This window comes from Protobothrops mucrosquamatus, unplaced genomic scaffold (genome assembly GCF_001527695.2).
Source record: "Protobothrops mucrosquamatus isolate PMUCROS unplaced genomic scaffold, P.Mucros_1.0 scaffold1246, whole genome shotgun sequence".
NCBI classification, from domain to species: Eukaryota; Metazoa; Chordata; class Lepidosauria; order Squamata; family Viperidae; genus Protobothrops; species Protobothrops mucrosquamatus.
This window is the reverse complement of record NW_015387453.1, coordinates 85,442-104,090: the sequence shown is the minus strand read 5'-3', so window position 1 is coordinate 104,090 and position 18,649 is coordinate 85,442. Positions and strand designations below refer to the sequence as shown.

At 37.9% G+C, this 18,649-nt stretch overlaps 1 protein-coding gene across 1 annotated transcript in view; it reads left to right on the top strand.

The window, feature by feature from the left end:
* The window catches only part of LOC107292021 (ras-related and estrogen-regulated growth inhibitor-like), a 60,918-nt gene extending 50,688 nt beyond the window's left edge, over positions 1 to 10,230 (top strand). The window contains exons 3-4 of the mRNA XM_015821083.1: positions 6,979 to 7,052; positions 9,806 to 10,230. Coding sequence (XP_015676569.1) covers positions 6,979 to 7,052; positions 9,806 to 10,213 — 482 coding nt within the window. The 3' untranslated portion in view covers positions 10,214 to 10,230. The remainder of the gene's footprint in view (positions 1 to 6,978; positions 7,053 to 9,805) is intronic.
* Positions 10,231 to 18,649: the final 8,419 nt, after the last annotated feature.

The window sequence follows — 18,649 nt, the reverse complement described above, 5'->3', positions numbered from 1 at the left end:
TAACAGCCTTATAAAACAACAGTACAATAAATATCCATATTAAAACCAAATTAAAAGAAAATATTCGTAAAGGCCAATCGTTAAAATTACCCTTAAAATTACCCTTAAAAACCCCACTAAAATTCCCTAGGCCAAACCCGCTTGTTGAAAAAGCCATGTCTTTAGGGCGCGGCGGAAGGAGGGGAGATCCGGGATCACCTGGATCTCTGGGGGTAGTTCGTTCTAGAGGGTGGGGGCTCAATCCTAAAATTCCCAGATTTTAAATATTTTAAGCCTAGTCTTTGGACTGCATGACTACCATTATTGAGTGTAATATAATCTCTTCAATATTATTTAAAAATTAGAGTACTATAGAAAATATGTTTGGTGCAAAATAACTGCTTTGGACAGGGGGGAATGAAATGCTCCCTAAAATCATCTTTAATTTTTTGGGGTAGGGAAAGTGTTGATTGCATCTTTTTTTAAAAATTACTTTTTATTAAAAGTTTTAATAATATTAAAAAAAATTAAACCATCCAAAATCCAAGAGAAACAAAAGAATAGAAAAAAAGGAAAGGAAAAAGTGCAGACAGAAAAGAAAAAAAGGAAAGACTATTTAAAGAAGTCACTTCTGATGCTCTTTATAAAAAAAAGCGCAAGCAAATTTAGTATTGGTCTATCCCCTTTGATATGACATTACATAAATTGCTTCTTCCCATATCTCAAGCCTTATCCATCAACCATTCCCCAAATTGTTAATGTTTCTGTCCAGGATTAGCAAAAAGTCCATAAAAGGTTCTTAGAATATTATAAATGAATTTCTTGTTTTTACCCTAATCAGGCAGGTCAGTTTCATGCTCATTTCTTTTGCTCCCATCATTCTTAATCTTTGCTTCATTAAGATGCTGTCATAAGATCTGATCTCCATCCAAATTTTCTTGGGAATTTCTTCCTCGCTTTAACAGCTCTCTTTTGTAAATTCAGTAATGGATCATTACCCAGGTCATTTTTCATCTCTTGGCTTATCATTTATATTCCCACTTGTTTTCATCTCTGTGTTATAGCTCACAAATCCTATTTTATTTTCTAGTATTCAAATTATTCTCCTTTGCCTCTTGCATTTTTTCTTTAAGATCTCTTTTAAATAGTGTATTCATACGAGGGCAATTCAGAAATAAACCTCCATTTGGTTATCAATGAGAGACACTCACAGATACAGAACTTTTATTATACACATTAGAAAACTACAACATTACATTACTTTTTGACATAATTGCCATTCAAATTGAGGCACTTGTCATAACGTCTTACAAGGTTTGAAATTCCTTAGTAGTAGTCGCTCAGCGCCAAATCTGGGCTATGGGGTGTGTGTGTGATCAAAAACATCCCAATGGAACTGCTTCAAAAGTTCTTGGGTGTTTCTAGCGGTGTGCAGGCGAGCATTATCGTGAACAAACAACACACCGGAAGTCAGTGTGTCCCGACGCTTGTTATGGATGGTTCGTCTGAATTTTCATAATGTTTCACAGTAGACTTCTGAATTGATGGTCGAACCACACTCCATGAACTTCACTAGCAGTACTCCTTTGGCATCTTCACATTTGGCGGGATTTTCTATGGCACCATTTCTGGTGTGTTGGTTCACAATAATGCTCACCTGCACACCGCTAGACGCACCCAAGAACTTTTCAAGCAGTTCCGTTGGGATGTTTTTGATCACCGCCCCCCCATAGCCCAGATTTGGCGCCGAGCGACTATTACTAAGGAATTTCAAACCTTGTAAGAGGTTATGACAAGTGCCTCAATTTGAATAGCGATTATGTCGAAAAGTAATGTAATGTTGTAGTTTTCTAATGTGTATAATAAAAGTTCTGTATCTGCGAGTATCTGTGATTGATAACCAAACGGAGGTTTATTTTCGAATTGCCCTCGTATAAGCAAATATAGTTACTGTTCTTGTAGCTGTAAGCTTCTTTCTCCTTCAAATATCCTTTGAAATGTCTCCAGCGGAATACCTTTATGTGTCATTGTTGCAAATTTCATTGCCAGTCATCAAATTCCAAAGGCAAAAATGTAAATCAAGGACCCCCCTTTAGATGCAACTCATCTTCCTCGTAGCTAGCAGAAGCACGGTGTAAATGAGGCAACCAGTATGTGAACATAGGCCTAATTCATACTTTATTTATTTATGTGATTAAAATTATGTAGTTGCCTATTTCACAAGCTGTCTCTCAGCAGCATACAATGAAACAGTTAAAAACAAAGCTAAAACAACAATTGAAAACAAACACAAAAACAAATAAGACTATGGAGAATGAATTAGCATTCTGTGTTCAATGGAACCATCTCATGGGCTTCAAATTTCCATGGGATCCTCAGGCCTGCTTGAAAAACCATGTTTTAAGGCTTGCCTCTTCAGTCCCATCAGATAACATTCTTTAGCAGAAGTGATCCCTAATATTCTCCTCCTGCTAGACCTGATGGGATGGGTAGATGTAATTGGGAAGAGGTGGTCCCTCAAATAACCTGCCCCCATGCTATGTCAAAAGCAGGATCTTAAAGAATCAAAAAGCAAGCCGGCAACCAATGCAGCTTGCAGAAATGTAACATGTATTGTTCTAGTAACACTCATAACTGCCAGTACTGCTGCATTAGAATCAAAGGTTCTAGATGCTCTTCAAGGGCAGCCACATATAAAGTGTGTCCCAGTAGTCTACTCTTGAGATCATCAGGGCATGAGTAACTGTGAGTAGGGCCTCATGAACCAGAAATGGATGCAACTGGCCCACCACACATATATAGTATAAATGTGGAAGAACTGAAATTTTGTTGACCCAAAGTTGGCTTGGCATATGATTTTGCTCCGTTTTTTAAGAGTAGAGTGCAATATCCATTCTAAAAGTCATCCTACTAACAATGCCATAAGTTGACACTGTAATGAAATTTTCTGTAGATAGCCAAGCCACGTGCTATTAAAGCATTCTTCCCTGCTGATACACTACCCAGTGGAACTTTGAACTGATGTAAACCTCAACAAGACAATTATAGTCAAGTTTGGAATGTGATGCAGAATAAATTCAGCCCAAAGGGGCAGAGAACAAGCTAGAATTTTTGTTTAAAAAAAAATACTTATATCCCCCCCCCCACCTTCTTGATGATTCAGATTCTCCAAGCTGCTCTAAAGGCGAAATGAACTGGCCCTTGAAATAGTGTTCTGCTTGAAAATTAATAGTGGCTTAGAGTAATCAATTACAGTCGCAATTTGTCTCATACTTTTTTCCTGGCAATTCTTTTAGACTCCAAACATATGGCAATGACATCCACAAACTAATTATAATTTAACTGATTTGTGAATGGCTGCCAAAGTCACTAGAAATAAGGCAATGTTTAAGCAAACAAGAGCTCTTTTTTTGGCAATGATATATACAGTGTATGTGTGTGTGTGTTGTTTTCTTAAATGCCAGCTTGAAATGTGCCTTTGACTTTTATAACTGCAAGTATCACAAAATGTGGAGAGGCAAGTCATCCAGGAGATTCTTGTGGTTTTCAAAGATAGTGCTACAGCAATACCAGAATGTGAAACCTAGTTTGTGAAGCTGAATTCTAGATAAGGGATGAGATAATAGTAATAATAATAATAAAGTTGGAAGAGACCTTGGAGGTCATCTGTAGAATAGTCTCTGCTGTGTAGCTTGAGCTGCTCGACTTGATTGGCAGACTGACATTTGCTATCTTCTCATTTGTTCAAATCCTTCTTAAAAAATGGTACCCAAAACTGGACACAATCCTTGAAGTAAGATCTGATCCATGCAGAGAAAGTGAAACTATGACTTCCTTTGATTTAGAAATGATACTTCTGCTGATGCAGCCTAAAACTGTAGTTGATCTTTTGCAATCACATAAAAAATTAAAAGTTGTCATGTATGTAGCTTTCAGAAACCCATTTTCTCCATAATTGTTGATGTTTTCAATCAGGCCAACGGAATCAGAAAGGAGCAAATGAGTGTCATTTTTAAAAAGAAAAGAATAGATACAAAGCTGTTCATTTTTCTCCCATTTTTTAATTTTGTGTATTCTGTTTCCCTTAGTAAAAATGGAAGCATTTGCCAAGACGTTTAAGTTCTGATCCTTAAAATCTATATATCCATCTCTTCTTTGGTTTCCTAGATTTCAACACTTCTTGCTCAATGTCAGCCTTGTGGGGTAGTCCAGACAAGAAGCTCACTCAGGAGTACTAGTTCTTATCTTTATTGTAAGGTTACATTAAGAGAATCTTGCAAGTCTGAAAATACATCTATCCCCCATTTCTTTTACAGTCCAAGCAACTAGGGAGAGTCCCTCCTGAGATGTTTGCCATGCCCCCCATCCCTTCTGCAGACTCAGCTGCCACATGTCTGACCTTGGTCTAGTCCAGAGGTCTCCAAACTTGGCAAATTTAAGATTTGCTGACTTCAACTCCCAGAATTCCCTAGCCAGACACTCTATGGGTCTTCCTTCTGTCTCCCAAAGTCATTCCTATATGTCATTACACCACATGTCAAGCATTCCCATTCAGCCAGGACAGACAAAAATCTGCTTATTGAAGTGAAAGATAAGATTTTCTGCATCCATCCTCAGCTCTGGCCTTAGCACTACTGTGTTTGAAGGATTAACAATCCTTAGAAAACACCAAAAGTTCATTTCAGCCAATTTACCCAATGTTGATTACAGATGGCTTCTGAAGCCATGAAAAGGAATTTCACTGGAGAGGGCCTCTGCATTTGTGAGAGAATACACAGATAGAAATGTGTGTAGGATCTGGTCAAGAGGTCAAGAAAGCAGACAAGACAGTACAACTGAAGCTCCACCTTCTCTTATGTAGGTCATATAGCTGGAGTTTAGATGTACAGCCATGGCTGCCAGTGTTTTTAAAAATCAACTTTAAGGACACCCCTATACCACAGGTTTTGCTTTGTTTTTCATGACATTGTACCTCATTGCCCATTTAGTTGTTACTTCACAACCTACACCAGCTCTAGGTGTTTTTCCTATTAGCACAGAATAACTTGGAAGGGAGACACAGAAGACTCCACTGTTATTTATAAAAGTTATTTATTCTGCATCAAATTCATTAATCAGATAATTCACAGCAGTGCGGGGGATATTTCTTTCTGTTCTTTTTCCCAGTCTCCTTTTAATTTTTTTTCTCTTGCTTTTGTTTTATGATAATGCGGTGTAACTGGCAATTTAGAGTAAATTAACAGTGTCAGTGGGAAAGAGAAAGGTGTGATGCTGTATGATGCAGAATTCTCCATCCTGCAGTGTTGTTGCTGCTTTTAAATGAACACCAAACAAATATCTCAAACATGGATCTAAATATTTGAAGTGTATGCTTTAACATATTCCAGAATGTTGGCTCTTAAGCCAGTCAGGGAACAAGACCAAAACATAATCAAATGCAAGTCCGTCATTTGAATAATGACAGTGGCAGAAGGTCCAAACTAATGCCAGGGAAAAAGTCACATGTATTGCATTACCTTCTCCTAATGTATAATAAATTACAATTATATCCTTTCCATTTTTACAGGGACACAAATTGAAATGCATTTTTTTTCTTTCCATTTACTCTAAAATAACAGTCCCTAATTTTTTTCCCTTTGTGCAGATCTCTGTACCATTACAAAAGCTTTGGTGCATGAAACATTCCCAGCTATCGACTATTACAAGATCCCCAAATTAAATAAAAATGAATTTTAAAAATACTTAGTTAAAATGTTGCAAGGCTGCTGAATTGCTTGGTTTGTCCCACTGAAATTCCATGGGAAACTATGTAAGATGAACTGATCCTCTCAATTTGGGGCCATTTTCGTTGAACTTTACATTTTGGCATCTGCACCAGAAATCATGTGTAATACTTTTAGGAAACACCAAAGGTGTGTGGACCACACACTGGGAAACCCTGTCCTAAAATCTCCTGGACTGACAGACTGAGAGATAGCAACACAGCCTAAAGTCATTTGGTGATGGGTTTCATGGATGATTGTGGATTTGAACTTGCATAGATTCTGGGGGAGAATCCATTTGTATAGCGCCAAGCTATAAATTGGGACATCATGGGTTACAAAGCCAGATGGAGGGACTGGGAGAGCAAACTCTGTTCCCTTTTGGCATTGAAGATGTTACCTTGTCCCAGAACAACCAACCTCAAAGAACACCAAGGACCCCACAGTTCAACCCTGAGCTACACAGATTCTCTTCTGTTGGGTGACCTTGGGCCAGTCCTCTCTCTCAGCCCTGGGAAGAAGGCAGTGGTAAGCCACTTCTGAAAATCTTGCCAAAAAAATTGCAGAGACTAATCTAAGCAGTTCCCGAGAGTCAACACTGACTCAAAGGGCAAAAATATAAACACTGCCAGCGTAAAAAAGAAATGTTCCATGAAGCTAAGGACACGTTGTCACTTGTTATCATAGCCAAGATTCTGATTGAATCATCTCAAGGTTGGGTTTAGTTGCTTGGATGGACCCAATAAAAAAAAATATCAAAGGCTCATAGCAATATTTGTGTGTGTTTTTATATATTTGTTCACATTTCTTGAGAGGTAGGTGTTCTAATGAACTTTACCTTCTTTGTATATTTTTCACAATCAGTTTTTCTGTAAAGAAGAAATACTAATTGGGTTAAATTGTTGCCATCTTTACTATACACCAATGTCTTAGGCTTAACTGTATCCCCAAGTCAGCAACCTGAAGCCAACAGGCCACCCACTCTTTGCTTCCATTTTTGGTGTCCAGAACAATTCCAGATCACACTGTTGAAACTGAATAGCAAAACGACTGATTTTCAACAACATTTTTTTTTTGTTTGCCCCCCTGCTAACATAACAGACTAAATGGATTGAAGTAATAACACACTTCTTAGAACAGAAAGTAGTGGAAAGGTCTAATGAGCAGGGAAGAAAGAAATGCACCATACTTTCTGATTGTTTTCTTTTAATGTAATATTTCTCATTCCTTTTTTAAGAGTCCACTTATCGTCATCAAGCCACCATTGATGATGAAGTTGTTTCCATGGAAATACTAGATACAGCTGGGCAGGTAAGAACACTGCTGATCTCTGTAGCAAAATGCCAATGCCAGAAAACTATAATTAACACGAGAGGAAAGTCGTCAAGTATTTATGGGTGGAATATTATAAGTGAAATTTTATTAAAGGGACAAAGGAGAATAATAAAAAAATAGTAGGCCAACTGTGAGAGAGTACGAAAGGGAAGCTTCATATTCCTGGTAGTTTTAGTGTTTCTTACAATAGCAGAAATCTCAACTATTGTAGAAAAATGTGGGCTAGGACAGTTTTAGGAAACATTATTATGGGATGTTTCACTCCATAGAATCTAAAGATTCCACCCTGACTCGCTGCAGTTGAGAGTAAGCCCCACCAAGTCCAGGGGGACTGATTTATATATGATTGACTTGGGAGGTCCTATATGAATAAATAAAATGAGGAAGGGATTTTCAAAAGCAGGAATACAAAACAAAGCTAAAATTGCATTCCTGGTCTATACAGAGTAGATCTAAGTATTGAACTTTAGTCTTTAGACTTTAGTCTTCCAATCAAAATAATATTTTTCAACTTGCATATAATGCTAATACTATTCTTGAACTAGTATTGTGTCTCGTTTCAGAAATCACATTTTTTTAAAAAAAATATAAATTAGAATTGGTTCAGAGAAAAAAAATGATAAAGAAAGCTGGGGATGGAGCCTTCCTTCCTTCCTTCCTTCCTTCCTTCCTTCCTTCCTTCCTTCCTTCCTCCCTCCCTCCCTCCCTCCCTCCCTCCCTCCCTCCCTCCTTCCCAGATTTATCTAATGTCATTTCCTTCCTTCCTTCTTCTCCCCCCTCCCTCCCTCCCTCCCTTCCCTTTTCTCTTTTTCCTTCATTCCCCTCCAATAATTTTGCTCAGAAGCAATTGGAGGAAATAGTCTGACATGTATGGAAAAGTTCGGGAAGATAACGTCGTTTCTAAGGAAATTTCATCCATTATAGAAATGTAATTCTCCACTGACATTAATCAGATAGATAAAGAAATCCTACCTCTGTCATTGGGACTTAGTGGCACAGCTCTCCACTCACTAGGAAAATTATGGAAAAGAAAGAATTGGCAAACATTTGTAGAATTTCCCAACTGGAATAAAGGGATTCTGATATTTTATCATTTACCACTAACAGAAGAGCAAGAAAGACGAAGCCAGCAGCCCCTGTAGTGTTTTTTCCATCCATATGTTTATGATGATGAAGAGTAATATTTGAAAAATTGTTTAATTTTCACATCATTTCACATTTCACGCACATAATTAAATGTACAAAAGTTCTGAGTGGATAATAACTTTGCAAAGACAGGCCAGATGCCAGAGATCTGTCTTACAAACAGCTAAATGCCAGAGTGAAAATGGCACTCCTGATCTGTATACAAATGCAAAATTCAGTGAAGGTCACACTGAATTTACTGAAATGTCACATGCTTTATGCCAATAATGGGATTGAAATATTTATCAAGGTATTTATTTTTTAAATGGTATGACATTTGCTGCACATTCTTTTTCCACAAAAAGATTTTTTTTAATGTTGCATTCAGTTTTTTGAATCTTAACTTCCAGTGGCTTATATCATTGTAGCTGAAGTAATTAAACTTGGATGTGTTTTTTAAAAAATCTGTTTATATGCAAAACTAAAAGATATTGAACCTGTAGCCCTCCAGAGAATGCCAAACTACAATCACCAGTATTACTCTCCCCCTGGACCTGCTGGCTAATCAACATGTACAATATATTTTGCAGTCAGAATGTTCTAATTCCTCAGAATAACGGTTCCGAATTTAATGGAAATGGACCATCCTGCAAATCAGCTATTCCAAAGTCAAAATATTATAAAGCAAAACATTTTGCAGACCTCTGTTAATTGGAGCAGCTGGAAGTTGCAATGTCAGGGAATTGTGCAGCAGGTGTTCAAATGAAGTCATATGACATGTACGTGTAGTTTTATATAAATATATTTTACATCAACATATGCAACAAACTAGATAGGTAAACAGGAGCATCATGAGGTAAATCACAGAGCATACAGGGCACACCGAAGAAAAAGGACAGGAAAAAGGAGAAACTCCCCCTCCACACCCACAGCTACCAATCACAGTGCAGATTGCCTCATGCAATCAACTATAACTGTATGTTCTGGCTCACTACTGAAACCCACTGCTCCAGCTACAAAATTTAAATATCTTAACATGCAATTCGGCAGCTTCTAAAAAGACACAGGTTCACTGTACCTGGAGAAGCAAGTGCTAAATTCAAAAATAATTCTAGTTTTTTCAGATCTTCAAGTCTCAAAGACAATTCTTCAGTCAGATGTGTATAGCTATTTTCATCCTCAGTGCAACTATTTCTCAATTGGATAGATGAGATTCATATTCCATTCCTTAGAACAACCATCAATTAGTGTAACTTAGTCTGACCACAATAGCCAGGCCATGCAAAGCTCAAAGGGGAAGAACTATTATCTTTAAAAAAAAATGCCAGAGTGTTAGAATAATACAGTGGTCTAAAATTGGGAACAAAGATATTTCAGTTCTGGTGATATTCTCTTGGATGTGGAGTAAACACAGGGTTATTAATGTTTCTCTCCAGAAGCATCCAAGAGAACGTTGATGTATCTATGTACCCTAGAGAATCCCCCCAAAATATAACATCACATAGAAACTCTGCTATTCAGAGGTCTCTAAAATCTATATGAATCTTGTCTCCTGTAGATCTGCCAAACAACTTTCTTCTTTCTTTGTCTGTTTTTTGAAATAGGAGGATGTTATTCAGAAGGAAGGACACGTACGATGGGGTGAAGGATTTGTGCTGGTGTATGACATCACAGATAGAGGCAGCTTTGAAGAAGTCCTTCCCCTAAAGAACTTGTTGGATGAAGTCAAAAAACCCAAGAACGTTACTTTGATCCTAGTGGGGAACAAAGCAGACTTGGACCACTCCAGGCAGGTCAGCACTGAAGAAGGGGAGAAGCTGGCCACGGAACTAGCTTGTGCCTTTTATGAATGCTCTGCATGTACAGGAGAAGGCAACATTATGGAAGCTTTTTATGAGCTTTGCCGGGAAGTGCGACGTCGCAAAATGGTTCAAGGCAAGACTCGGAGGCGAAGTTCCACTACTCATGTGAAACAAGCAATTAACAAGATGCTTACCAAAATTAGCAGCTAAGATATCTTCTTTTTTTCCTTTCAAAAGAAGTACATTTTGCAGGAAGGAACAGAAGGCTTAACTGTGTTTGTCAATAGGATGGTCAAAGCTTTGCGTTATTATTATACAATCACCTTGTTATTCTTGAAGTTAAGAGATGCAAAAAAAAAAAAAGTTTCAGGAATGGTAACACGTGCTCTTCTCCAATTTTGTTGGTCACCACATCATATCTTCAAAAAAAGATATGTCAGAGATGTGTCAGAATGGATTCAGGAATTTACCCATCTCAGATGGTTTTGCATGCTCACATGTGGCTAATACATGGTGGCTTATCATTGTCTAAGAGTAGACTATCAAAGCTTTATGGGGTGCAATAGCTGACTAACTCTGGTAAGTGCACTACCACATTCACTTCATGAATGTGGGCATGAAACATCCAAAGAAAGCTGCCACACAACTTCATCTAGTTCAAACATCCAGGCAAGGAAAAACATGTTAATGATGGCTGTGTGAATCAGTAAATTTCAGTTTCACTTAATTTTGCCTTTTTTAAAACCTTACATTCATTTCCTTCTACACCTGCATTAATTTGCAATTTTAAAGAAAATTTTTGCATCATTTCAGGCACATTTTTGTAGAAAGTTTCCTTGATAGATATAATTTTAGATGGCATTTATACAATTTCTGTGCAAGCGATTTTTTTTTCCAGTGTGATTTTTTTTTTAAAAAAAAATCATCTGATATTATAAATACTTGACATGTGCTTTTCAGTTGCAAACTATAGTATATTTGTAAGAATGCATTTGGGGAAGTATGAATTACATAAGTGCCATCACTGTTTAGATTACTGTTAAAAAACTGAACATAAGTCCCAATGAAGGCAATATTCTTTTGCTAGGCCTGTCTTCTCATTCTGCACATGTTTCAAAAAAATCCTAAAATATAAATATATGTATGAAAATGAAATTATGCTTTATCTAGCAATTTTTCTCCAAAAGGAAAATTTAACCAACTGGATTTTTTCAACAGTTTTGTGTACTTTATGATTCTCCCTACTAAGATCCTGGCCGAGTTCACATGGCACATATCCTTGGTTAACTTAACTATGGATTCACTAATTCCTAGAACTTGAAAGGGGTCATTGATGTCATTGGGCCTATTTTACCTTATCCAAATGAAAGTATGATGGCTTAACGTTCTGCTTCAACACATTGGAAAAAAAATCTCACTGTCTCTGTGGACAAGTATAAATTTAATTTGCTTTATTAATCCACTTTTCTGGGGTTGCTTGATGTTAAACCACAAACTACACTGCCTCAGAATTGCTAGCCTAACATCTGCTGAAGTAGATCACAGTCCAATGTGCTGTGTACATTCAACTGCATTCTAAGTGAATTCTAGTCAAGGTACAAAATCTGTTTCACAGAACTGCATTTTCATTGGCTCTTCAAATCTTTCTTTATCCATAAAAGTCCATTGGTTTCCCTCTGGCTGTTTTTTTCCCCCTGCCTCATTCCAGTGAAGCTTGCAAGATTGCCATAAGCTTGCAAGAGGTAACTGATTGGAAAGCAATTTTGAAATGTTGTAGGGAAAAATGCAAGTGCTTTTAATGATTTGTGGGTTTCTTATAGTCAGATCTCCTTGTATGCTGCACCAAAAGGGAAAGATTTCTATTCCTCCTTTGGCCTCTTCCTTTTTTGCTCATTCTTGTGTTTCTAAATGATGTGACACAAGGGTACTGTACTGTAAAAGAAAAAAAATAAGAGTTGTAGATGCTTTTGGGGGGGGTTGAGGATTCAGACAGTACCAGATGAGTGACATTTGAACCAATTCCAAGTAAATACAATCCATTATCTTTCATTGATTAGGCATCACATGAATTGTGGCAGGCAGCCAAACGGGAAATGACTTGGAAACCCCTGTTATCTTTCATTTGTGCTGTAATGATTATTCTCCATGTTATTTTTCTTTTATTGGTTTTGGGGATGAGGGCTAATGAGCAAGCGCTCGTTTCTTGAAAGTCTTTGCTTTGGTGGGAAGGGAAGCTAGGCATTCCTCGCAGAAAAATGTGAAGGCTTTGAGATTTACTTAAGCTTTGAACAATGCATCTTTAAAGGAAAACATTTGTAAACTAGAGGGCTTGAACAGAACCAAAGTTCTTGGGCATTTGGCATAGCTGACTTTATTTTTCCTTTAAAATGTTAATCTATAATAAAAGTGTGATTTTAAAAATCGCTGGACTTTGGAATGATGTTTCCACCTTTTAAGATTGCTATGGGAAATCAATTGGAGATGAGACCACATTTAATCTTACGGAGCAAGTCAAAAGCAGCTGTAGCCCAAAAAAGGGGGCTGGGAAAGTTGGAGAAACAGCTAATAGGCTAGGGACCAAACCCCCCAAAGCTGCTTACAACCTGGATTCAAAGTTCCAATGAGCACATGCACACTGATAAAGGAGAATATTTGTAGCTCTGGGTTGAAATGAAGGGTCCTTGGTTCGCTCGGAGCTGTATTATTTTCTTGCAGACATTTCTAGGTAACATCATCAGTGCGAGTAAAGGAATGAGGTTTGCTCTCCAATAGAACATAAACTAAGAGCAAACCCAACTCCTTGCCAGCACTGATAATGCTACCTAGTTTAGGTAAAAAAGCATCTGCAAGAAAACAACCAACCTCAGAGAGCACAAAAGACCCTTCACATACACACTCCTCTGCATTTACATAACCATAACTTGGGTGCTCCATAACCAGCCTTACTTATAAAATAAAAATGTTTTGCTCATCAGCCTGCATACAGGTAGTCCTCAACTTACAACCACAATTGAGCCCAAAATTTCCACTGCTAAGTGGGGCAGTTCTCAGCCACATATTGACAGAAGTTACAGATTCTCTCATCCTGTGCAATAAGAATTAGTATAAAAAAATACTATTACCATTTAAATGCCACCATTTAAAGTTGTTAAGGGAGAAGGTTGCTTCTGAGTCATAAGTTTATATAGTTCTTATTCTGTGCAGCTATCTCACGCAGGTATGGAATATGCCAATGCTACACAATGCCCCCCTTTCATACCTCTAAGCAACATTTCAATACAAATATAAAGGGAGCACAGTTTCCATCCTATTGAACTTTGTTTTTGACACTTGAACCACCCACCACCATGTTCTGCAGGTATCCTCTTTATGCTGCAGGAATAGATGATCTTTTGAGGCTCATAGCACTTATTGGGATTCTGCAAATATATTGTCCTCTCATCAAATTGTGAGCTTAAATATTTATAAAATAGGATTTGGCCAACAAGATATTCCTTTATTTTTAAAAATGCATTAGGTTGCTTCTCAGCTCTCCTCCTACCTACTGACTACCTAGCTTTTCATTACACCAGCGTAGCAGTTTATTTAGCTTGCTTTTGGAAGGAGCTAAGGACAGCCCACCAGCTTTTGTTATGTTCTAAAGTTGCCAATATGGACCCAGGGGTCTTCTCATAAATGGATGCAGTTGAAGGCTGGCAATTTGCTTTGCCCACTTCAGCTAAAAGATAGAAACTGAAATAATTGGTTCCTTCCCAAAGAAGAATAAGCATTTGCATGGGCATCCCAGAGTTTTTAAATCCTAGAGATTTAAAATCCAAAATATAATTCATACTGCCAACTTCAATTTATTTATTCAGTTGATTAATTCCTTAAGATTGCAGGTCAAAAGACATGCTGTTCCACTGCTGTAAGGAAAAATAACTTTCAAATGCATAACTAATCATGTAGGAGGTAGCATTAGGACAAATCAGTTGTTGCAGCTCTGATTATTATTTAGGTGACAACCGTTCCATGGTGTACTCAGCATTAATCTTCAAAATCTAAATAACCAAGAAATTGAATGCTCTAATGGAATCCAAACTTGGATGCCATAAACTGTATGTTGTGTTACAGATCTTAACTGTTTATAACCAACCTTAACAATAATATTTGTGTTTCTTGGGGGCCTGATAGTCATGTGGTTTATATTTCTTGTAATTGGCTTTCTGGGCACATTGTAAGCAACAATGTCATTACAATTAAGCCAGTGTTTATGACCAATCATTTGGGAGGTAAGCAACTGAATATTTTTGATTCTTGGTGCGCACAACAGTTGGACAGCTGCAGTGATTTATACACACTTCCAATCAAAAGATTATTTCAATCAGCTTAGCACAAAATGGCTAACACAATACTTCTGTTCAATCTAAAAAGCTATACATTTTACTTTGAAAAGTATTTCATTAGCAGTAGGCTTCATTTGGAGACTTCATCCCAAAGTTCACCGTGGAAGCCTAGTAAAGTTCCTCGCCACGCTGAGGGGTCTTATGACAGCATGCCTCCTTGTCTATGATAGCAAATCATCTGACTGTGGAAATCAGGCAAAGCCAGAATGCATCCCTTTGAGAAGGTTTATTGTGTGGGGAGACCCAAGGGTTGAAAAGAAAGCTATTCATTCTGGTGCCTTCATGCTTTCAATGTTTGAGGTTATAATACACACAAAGGATTACAAACACTTGCCCATCCTGGGGAAGTATGCTGCCTCTACTTACTTTTTTTCCCAGAAAAAAAATCTCTCTGCCAATGGTTTACTCAGGAGGAGTAAACTTTTCCTGGTTCTTTAAGAATTCTAAATGTTGTTATAGTGCACACACATAATACATGTCAAAGACCTACAAGTTGAAAAGATACAAGTCAGGAGAACTAGATCCTGAAAAAGGTGATCAAAGTTAGATTCTCTCACTGGCCAAGATCGTTGTCTCTCTTATATGCATTCACATTACACAGTCACACAGCCCAAATCTCAGTCCATAACCTAAAACAGAAACTATATCAGAACTAGATTTCCTAATGTGTTATTACTATCCAAATCAACCAACCCAATCATTGTTCACTGAAGCTTTGGCTTTACCTGGCCTTTAGCCCTCCTGGAGAAAAAAAAAACACAAATGACAAGTGACTGTGGCATAAGTAAAGGACTACATGTAATTAACTCTCCAGGATCTGCACAGGCATATCACTCAAAGGACCCATACACAAACATCTGGAAAAAAAAATATGTACTTCTGACAGCAATAGTTTCTGAATAGGCTGGACAGTTCCTAAAGTACGGCATTCAATCATCCATGAAAATGAATCAATGAGCATCAAATGTTGAGGAACAAGATGAAGAGTCCAAGGCAGAAATGTAATTTAGAAAATGTCAAATGCAATAAAGTTTTGAATACTGCTAAGGAATATCTCACCAACAAAAGAAAAAAAAAAGATCATTCTGGATCACAAGAGACCTTGACATAAGGCTGCAGCGCTTCAAGGAGTGTTTCTGATAGGGAATTATTGTCCAAAAGGGAGAAAGTTCATATTTGTCTTCTCCTAAAGTAAATGTGAACTGAGGTTTAAGCAGTTTATTCCTTTCCTGTCTCAAGGAACCTGGGGCTCTGCAGTGCACAATGCACCCAGTAATAAGAGTCACAGATGTTTTTGCTGATATGAGATAAATACTACTTCAACCCATGCCCATTCCACCCTCCCAATTTAGTAGCTTGAAAAAGACACAGAAGTCAGCAGGACAGTTAGGGAACAAATTGGAGAAAGCTGACATTCTACCAATATTAACATATATATGAGATTCCTTAACAGCAAGGCACAGACCTTCCTCTCCTTTCTATTTATTCTTGTATTTGAAATAATTGCTGGGCATTGCAACTCACTGTATGCCTGTGCATTTTCATTTAAGCATCAATTGCTTTCCTGTGGTTATCGCAGAGTCAGGCACATTCTGAGCATTACAGGTGAAATGCAAACAGCACGACAATATTGGTAAGAAGAAATGGAGGTGAGGATGAGGAGGAGGAGGAATTAAAAAATGGAACAGTTTCTAATTCCATTACACTTTTAATATTTTAATTTAAATTCCTAGGTCATGACTCTTGAAAGACAAAGTACTTCTCTGTTATGTGAAGAAACAGTAAATAAAGTAATCTAGCCCTCTTCCCTAATCTTTTTTTTCTTGCATAAGGTAATCACAAAGATAGGTTTCCCTTTGTTTAGTAAATGTAGTGCAGTGTTTCTCAACCTTGACAATTTTAAGACATGTGGACTTCAACTCCCAGAATTCCACAGCCAGCATTGCTGGCTGTGGAATTCTGGGAGTTGAAGTCCACATGCCTTAAAATTGTCAAGGTTGAGAAACACTGATGTAGTGCAATGAGCCAAAATAATAACAACAACATATCTCAAACTACCATAAATCCACTGCAATCATTATCTCTGATCCTTCCAGGATCCTCAGTTGATTCTTGATAAAATAATTTTTTTTCCTTGAAATTATAACTGGGAAGTTTAAACGGTAGTTTAGAAATTGTTCGAGAACTTTCTGCAAGTTAAAAGAGTAACAGATCATTAACAGACAGTTTTGAAGTTTAGCTTGTTGTTGGAGGTTACTTGTTACCTGTTTTCTTTTACAGTAGATGGATGGCAGGTCAAATTGGTTGATTGATAATAGATTTTCATACTTGTAATATTTTTAAAGCCATACAGTAATTTAGCAAATAGAGATATAAAAATTCATAAATTGTGGGCCTGTTTTACAAGGGTTACCTATCATACTGTATCCTTCCTCAGAATGTCCCAACATATCACTTAGTCTGGACCACTATAAAGAGTACAAAACCGTGGCTTGGCTGCTGTCTAGAAATATGTTTTGCAGCCTGTATAGAAATAGTCCTTGACTTATGACCACAACTGGCTCCAGAGTTTCTGTTGCTAAGCAAGGCGGGTTACTCTGAATTCTATTACCATTTTTGTCACAGTTGTTAAGCAAATCACTGCAGTTGTTAAGTGAATCTTGTGGTCACTAAGTGAATCTAGCTTCCCTTATTGACTTTGTTTGTTGGAAGTGAGATGCCAATGTTGCAAATAGCGATCATATGACACTGGGACAGCGCAACCATAGCAGGAGCTCTGTGGCACAGTGGTTAAAATACAGTATTGCAGGAGGCTAACTCTGCCCACAGCCTAGAGTTTGATCCTGAAAGGCTCAAGGTTCACTCATCCTTCCATCCTTCCAAGGTAGTACCCAGATTCTTGGGGGCAATATGCTGACATTTGTAAACCACCCAGAGAGTGCTGAGTGTAGGGGAAGGAGTCCAAGAATGGGGGGGGGGATTAAAAGAGGGATCAGCCTAGAATCTCTATGTAGCCAAAAGCAAAGTCCAACCCCCCCCCCCCCCTTGTATTCAGTTGATCCTTCTCTAAATTCTAGCAGGTGCTAACCTTTCATTGAGAATATTCCTGTGCATAGGCATGAGTAACAATATATCAATTTAATTCACATCCAGGGATCTGACATCTTTCCTGTGAATTGGTCCCTCTTGGTTAGGTGATGCACTGGAAAAAACAAATGGTCTAGTTGAAACTTTATTTGTGCTGTTCATCCCTGTTCTGACGTTGTGATGCTTTGAGGGTGCCAAGTCCCCCCTTCCTATTCATTCTCAATGTTTACAATAGCGAAGAACTGGCTTCAAATCCCTCTGGCTTGGGTGCAGAAGCCTCACATTCCATTCTTGGGGATGCTCCTTTCTGGGAGATGTGTATGTGGAGGGAGCATTTATTTTTGCATTCTCCACTCCTACCAATTATGCTAGGATCCCTCTGCCAGGGTGTCTATCGCTGTGAAAATCCAAGACCAAGAGAGGAGGACATATTATCCTGATATCTTATTGCTCAAGAGGTTTTGCCATCTCTTGAAAAGATTATAAATGTGCCAGTTTGTGAAGTGCCTTGCACATTTTTGCTCTCCTATGATCTCATTTGTCTGAATTATATTCCACATTTGGTTGCAAATCGTGCTGAATAAATGTGCTCCATATTGGGGGGGGAGGCAGACATTAAAGTTTGGGGCATTTAGCTGAATTCTAAACATAATTAAGCATTACTCATACTGGAGAGGATCCAGCATTACTACAGAACGGCTTCTCCTAGAACATATTCTCCTCTCCCTTTTGCAGACACTGCCTTATTCCTGTTTGGACTATTTATCCATTTACCCCAATTTTATGTGCTGGCAATAGCTGCTTGGGAATCTTAATCACAAATTTTGTCTGTTCTTGTCGTGTGATCCTTCTAAGGGGAGATGGAGAAACACAACACAGGACCTGTACTAGACAAGTGCTGAACCAGATCGAAGCAATGGGTGGAAACTAACCAAAGAGAGAAGCAACCTAGAACTAAGGAGAAACTTCCTGACAGTTAGAACAATTAACCAGTGGAACAACCTGCCTCCAGAAGCGGTGAATGTTCCAACACTGGAAGTTTTTAAGAAGAGACTGGACAGCCATTTGTCTGAAATGGTGTAGGGTTTCCTGCCTGAGCAGGAGGTTGGACTAGATGACCTCCGAGGTCCCTTCCAACTTTATTATTATTATTATTATTATTATTATTATTATT